General features: G+C 32.0%; 1 protein-coding gene across 4 annotated transcripts; it reads left to right on the top strand.

Annotated features, from left to right (window-relative positions):
* Positions 1 to 753: 753 nt before the first annotated feature.
* Positions 754 to 5,359, top strand: LOC145088366 (G-type lectin S-receptor-like serine/threonine-protein kinase At4g27290). Of its 4 annotated transcripts, XM_079026693.1 has the most exons (10): positions 754 to 1,057; positions 1,754 to 1,942; positions 2,328 to 2,564; positions 2,753 to 3,533; positions 3,604 to 3,732; positions 3,805 to 3,962; positions 4,075 to 4,285; positions 4,357 to 4,594; positions 4,674 to 4,824; positions 4,937 to 5,359. In XM_079026693.1, the coding sequence occupies exons 3-10, from the start codon at positions 2,364 to 2,366 to the stop codon at positions 5,228 to 5,230; spliced, it is 2,163 nt and encodes a 720-aa protein (XP_078882819.1). In that variant the 5' UTR covers positions 754 to 1,057; positions 1,754 to 1,942; positions 2,328 to 2,363; the 3' UTR covers positions 5,231 to 5,359. The 4 variants fall into 4 exon arrangements, with proteins under 4 accessions (XP_078882819.1, XP_078882817.1, XP_078882818.1 ...); XM_079026691.1 differs by having other exon boundaries at positions 1,760 to 1,942; positions 2,217 to 3,533; XM_079026692.1 differs by having other exon boundaries at positions 2,328 to 3,533.
* Positions 5,360 to 6,091: the final 732 nt, after the last annotated feature.

Raw genomic sequence — 6,091 nt, 5'->3', positions numbered from 1 at the left:
TGACAGTGTTGATGAGGTAAGCACTGATGTCCATTTCTGAGCTGCCACGTTTAAGTTGAATTCCGATAGAAATGGCGGTGGTGCAACTCCTCTCGGTTGACTAGTGGTGGTGATTCTTTTTATTGTTTAATGAAAATAATAATAATAAAATAAGTAAAAAAAGATTAAAAAAATCAATTAAAGGTATATTTATCATTTCATGTTGGGTATTGAACAAAAAACATATTAAAATATCAATTAGAAAGACTAAAACCATCCTTCTTAATAAATAGATGAAAATAATTTTATCACTTATCATCTTATTATGCATTTTTCCCCATGTCATTTTGTGGTAAATTTATATAAATTATATCCATGTTTTATTTTATGGTTTTTTCTATTTTATTAAATTTCATATAATACTTAAATGTAATAAATGTATATCCAATTCATTAATACAATTTTCATTATAATTTTTAAATATCTAAATTTCTAAATTGAATCCAATTATTTTAGTTGTTTGTTTATTTAAATTATTAGTTTAAATTTAAAAAATAAATAAGTATTTCAATTTTAATAATTAAATATTTTACTTTTTCTTATAAATTTAAATTTTCTAAATTCTTAGATCTTTATGTTTGTTTATCTAATATATAATATAAACAATTTTTTTTAATATTTATATTTATTTTTAGTAAATAAAGAAATAATTATACATTATATTATTTAATAAAATATAGGCATGGGTTGGTTTTTATTGGGTTGAAAATTTGAATTAAGTTGGTTATGGGGGGATTGAGAAAAATTAGTTTCTAAGAACGATAGTTGGATTGGGTTTGTTTGATTCTGAATGGGAATGGAAATGGAAATGGTCTTAGCCATTTGATTTTGGTTGACAAGTTGTGTATGAACTCCGCCAACGACGTTAACGTCTTCCACTTCCACCACAAATTAACGATATTTGCTGACATTTCACGAACGAGTTGGTTGAATTCAGTTATTTTCGATACAAAATTCAACTCTATGGTCACTGTCACACTTCCTCGTCGGCGCCGCCACTGCTATATCTTCTGCTGAGGTGAGTTGCTCCATTTTTTATTTTATTTTCTGTATTTTTGTGTTTTTAATTCTTCGATGATGTTCCGGTGTGCGTGAGTGATTACTTAGGTTTTGGAGATAATCTATTCCTATAGGAATGTAAGAATTTTAAGAAAATCAGTTTTGTTTAGAACTAAATGAACATAAATTCCACGTTATGTTATGTTCCTCTTAATTCATAACCTAGAGATAAATTGTAAATTTGGGGAAAGTCATGGTTTAACAAATAATTAACACTTTAAAAGCAGATCATATGGATTCGAATAATTTCCACATAATAATGATGATTACATTAAATGGTTTACAGATGATACTGCTAATTCAAAGAAATTGGGATTGTACATATCAGTAAGGGAAAATTTATCTGCTTAAACTAAACTCTTTAAAATTTAAATTTAAATAAAAATTCCACGAACACATTATTAAGTTTGAAAATTTGCATTCGATAGTTGGTGCACATGCATAGTTCTCAAATTATACATGAATGTTTTTAACTCTTAAACAACATGCTAATATCACATTGCAATCATCCTAAGTAAATAAAGTTTTTAACATAAGATGTGAAAGACTTGGTATCAAATTTAAAATTATGAAAAACCTAGAAGTTTTATCTATCAAATGTTAAGATGTACATTTTCTTTAATAAAGATAATAACAAAATGGTTTCAATATCAAGTTGCAGCGCAGTAGTCACTATCAAAGCTGGGAAAGCAAGAATGGCTGGAGAAAATAAAGAGCAAGAAAGTTGATGCCCAGGTTTGAACCTGAGACCTCTGTTATGGATTCTATACTCATGCTGGGACAAGTATCTCAGAGAAGAAGAGACACCTTTATGTTATCAATAATGACACAGAGACAAGACCAGGTCAACAAACACAATCCTTCTTGTCTTTATGATCACATTTATAAAAATGGTTATCAAGATTGGAGAACATTTAATTTCTTTGTGGGTCTATGTTCCTTCAATCGGAAAATAGACAATTCTAATCAAATAATTGAGCCCAAGTTTATTATTTCTTACCCGTAAAATAGTCTTCCTTGAAATGGAGGCTGCAAAATACATAAAATGCAGTGCTTTGACTGAACAAAAAAGAGAGAATTTTAATCAAATAATTGATACCATGATTATTTTTTCTTAGCTGCAAATCTTCCAGGAAACAGAAGGCTGCACAACACATCAATGAGCAGTTTCCCAAATATTCTGTTCTTGTCCAGTGTTTTATTCTTACTTTTAACAATTTCTTCTGCAGTGGACACCATAACCACAGATAAAGCAATAAGAGACAATGACACGATTGTTTCAGATGGTGAAATGTTTGAATTTGGCTTTTTTACCCCTGGTAACTCCAAGTATCGATACTTGGGGATATGGTATAAAAAGATTCTTCCTCAGACAGTTGTATGGGTTGCTAACAGAGAGACTCCACTTACTGATACCTCTGGTGTGTTCAAAGTCAATAGCATGGGAACACTTCTGCTTCTCAATGGTAATAATACCTTGATTTGGTCATCAAATTCCTCATTATCTGTCACTAATGTTAATATAGTCGCAAAGCTTCTAGATTCTGGGAACCTTGTTGTGCATGATAACATGAGTAGCACAGACGAAGATCCTATCTGGCAAAGTTTTGATTACCCTACTGACACCTTGCTATCTGGAATGAAATTCGGGAAGGATTTTATTACAGGAATAAACAGATGCTTGACATCTTGGAAGAGTCTAGATGATCCTTCTCCAGGCCTGTATGTAACTTGGCTGGATACAAATGGATATCCACAATCATTTCAGAGACGAGGTTCAGTTATAACATTAAGATTTGGACCATGGAATGGTGTTAGGACAAATGGTTTACCTAGTAAGCCAAATCCTATCTACAGATATGACTTTGTTTTGAATGAGAAAGAGGCGTATTTTATATATAATCTTATTAATACCTCATTTCTTTCAAGGCTTGTTATTGGTCCTGAAGGCCATGAAATGAGGTTAAACTGGGATGATCCCTCCCAAGGGTGGGTCCCATATTTGGCTGCAACGGTTGACATATGTGCACCATATGGACTCTGTGGTTCATATGGAAGCTGTAACATAAACAGTTCACCTGTTTGTAGTTGTATGGAAGGGTTTGAACCAAAACACCCAAAAGAATGGAATGCAGGAGATTGGTCAGGTGGTTGTCAACGTAAAAAACCATTAAAATGTGGGAATGAAGATGGTTTTCGGGCAATTTCAGGTTTGAAATTTCCAGATACCAGGCAATCATGGTACAATCTGAGCATGAACCTTGGAGAATGTAAAAGGGAATGCAAGAGGAATTGCTCTTGTACAGCTTATGCAAATGTGGATATTAGAAGAGGTGGAAGTGGATGTTTGCTATGGTTTAATGATCTGATGGATATCAGAGAATCCGATGAAGATCAAGATCTTTACATAAGAATGGCAGCATCTGAGTTAACAGGTGGATAAAAAAAATTATTTCTCATTCATAGAAACATAGTAATCTTTCTTTGACGTGTTATATCTTTCAGGCATAAAATCTGGCTTTAACAAGAAAAAAGTAATCGAAGTGGCCCTTGGAAGTTCAATTGGTTTTATTCTTATATGCCTAGCTGTGGTAGTGTATATTAGGAAGAAATGGTCTCATGCACAAATTCAAGGTAATGCAATCAATTCCTTGAGGTAAAAATTAAGAACGCATAATAATTAATTAAGAATGTATAACTTTGTAGGTACTCTGATGAAGACCCTTTGTGAAGACTATACAGATGGAGGCCAAAATAAAGATGTAGAGTTGCCATTTTTCAGCTTTTCTGAAGTATCTAAGTTGACCAATAACTTCTCCATCGACAATAAGCTAGGACAAGGTGGATTTGGTCCGGTTTACAAGGTAACATATATATATTAATATGCGCCTGATTTAATTTATATTGCTTGTATATATAAGAGAAATAAATATCAAAAATATGAATGAAAATGTTTGTTGTTGGCAAAATCCTTAGGGTGTAATGGAAGATGGGAGAGAAATAGCTGTGAAGCGACTATCAGAAACATCTACACAAGGACTTGACGAATTTAAAAATGAAGTTAGATGTATCCACAGACTTCAACATCGAAATCTTGTGAAGCTTCTTGGATTCTGTGCTCAAAAAAAAGAAATCATGTTGATTTATGAATACATGCCCAACAGAAGCCTAGATCAAATTTTATTTGGTGAGAATCTATTCAAATGGTAAAGTTTCAAGCCAAAGCTATATACTTAACATGTGTTAATTTTCATACAGATGAAACTAGAAGTTCAATGCTTGATTGGAATCACCGATTCCGCATCATCAGTGGAATTGCACGAGGGCTTCTTTATCTGCATCAGGATTCCCGCCTTCGTATCATACATAGGGATCTTAAAGCTGGTAATATTTTGTTGGACAATGACATGAACCCAAAGATATCAGATTTTGGATTGGCTAGAAGATTTAAAGGATACGAAACTGGATCTAACACAAAGAATGTGGTTGGAACTTAGTAAGAATCACAAACCACTTAATTTTAACTGCGTCTCAGATATATCCCCATATCAACTGATCTGTCAAATTCTTTACAGTGGTTATATCCCCCCAGAGTATGCAGTTCACGGGATTTTCTCAACAAAATCAGATGTATTTAGCTTCGGTGTTTTGGTGCTGGAAATAGTAAGCGGGATGAAAAACAGAGAATTCTCTTCTCAAGAACACGGCGACAACCTTCTTGGACATGTAAGTTTAATAAATCTGATGTTTTTGGTTTCCTGCTATTATTATTGACTATTATGTGTGATTATCGATTGTATATGCTTGTGATTTACTACGTACACCTGTTATCACTCAGGCATGGAGACTGTATAAAGATGACAAGAGTCTTGATCTGGTTGGTCGACCTTTAAGGGAGTCATGCATCATCTTGGAGATGCTCCGGTCAATACACATTGGTCTGTTATGTGTGCAGAATCAGCCAGAAGACAGGCCGACAATGTCATCTGTGGTATTGATGCTTGGTAATGATGGTGTCTTGCCTCAGCCTAAACCACCTGCCTTTTTCACCGAGCCTGATCTCCACCTGCTTGCACCCACCACACAACAATATTCTGCTGTTAATATCACTACATCATTGACAGGTCGATAGAACGAATTTTCATATATTTCAAAGTTCATCAACCATACAATATAAATGCAGCTTTAACTCGTGAACATAGTTTTGGATTACTCCATCCGGACAGTAAAAAACTGAAGTAAATATGTTTTTGGTCTTGTATTTCTGCACCTATATATATATATATATATATATATATATATATATATATATATATATATATATATATATATATATATATACAACAACTAATAAAACAACACCAAACAAACACATAGTTATGTCTAAGTCATCCATTCAAAAAACCAAAAAAATGTTTTTTTTTTTTTTTTTCAAATACATATGTGCATATGCAAATACGCGAGTATAAGTAAGTTCAAACAAAAACAATAAATACTGTGAAAACATAAAAACATTATGTTTATGTTATTATTCTGCAATGAATGTTGTATATGCGTATTGTTGAAGTAATTTTAATACATAATATTAACGTTTGATTAATATTAATATTTACCGATGCGATAGAATGTAAATTCCAATTTTAGTTTTAACCTGTGAGTAACCATTTATTCCTTGCTAAATAATGATATAAAGTTGTGCATATAAAATTTATTGCAAACTAATATCGTAAAAGTAGTGTTTTTATGTTTTCACCCTATTTACATTTTAAGTAATATGTGACTATTATGTATCTAATATTAGATATAAAATCATCAAAAAATACATAGTTTTAACAAAATGCAACTAAATCTCTCTACAATCCATCTTGTATCATCCATAAGACTACATGATAGGCTTTGTAAATATTTTTATTGAGTTTTAAATATTTAATTTTACACCACAAATCATGTACAAGAATACATTATCAATTACCTATAAGACTTCATATTCAAA

Source organism: Lactuca serriola, chromosome 2, assembly GCF_051521515.1.
Source record: "Lactuca serriola cultivar US96UC23 chromosome 2, Lser_US96UC23_V15, whole genome shotgun sequence".
NCBI lineage: Eukaryota > Viridiplantae > Streptophyta > Magnoliopsida > Asterales > Asteraceae > Lactuca > Lactuca serriola.
The sequence above is the reverse complement of the archived record's forward strand: the minus strand, read 5'-3'. Positions and strand labels throughout refer to the sequence as shown.

Coding starts and splice junctions, on each gene's coding strand:
- LOC145088366 (XM_079026691.1), top strand. CDS start 2,258: ATGAGCAGTTTCCCAAATATTCTGTTCTTGTCCAGTGTTTTATTCTTA. Junction 3,534..3,603: donor GGCAGCATCTGAGTTAACAG/GTGGATAAAAAA, acceptor TATATCTTTCAG/GCATAAAATCTGGCTTTAAC. Junction 3,733..3,804: donor GTCTCATGCACAAATTCAAG/GTAATGCAATCA, acceptor ATAACTTTGTAG/GTACTCTGATGAAGACCCTT.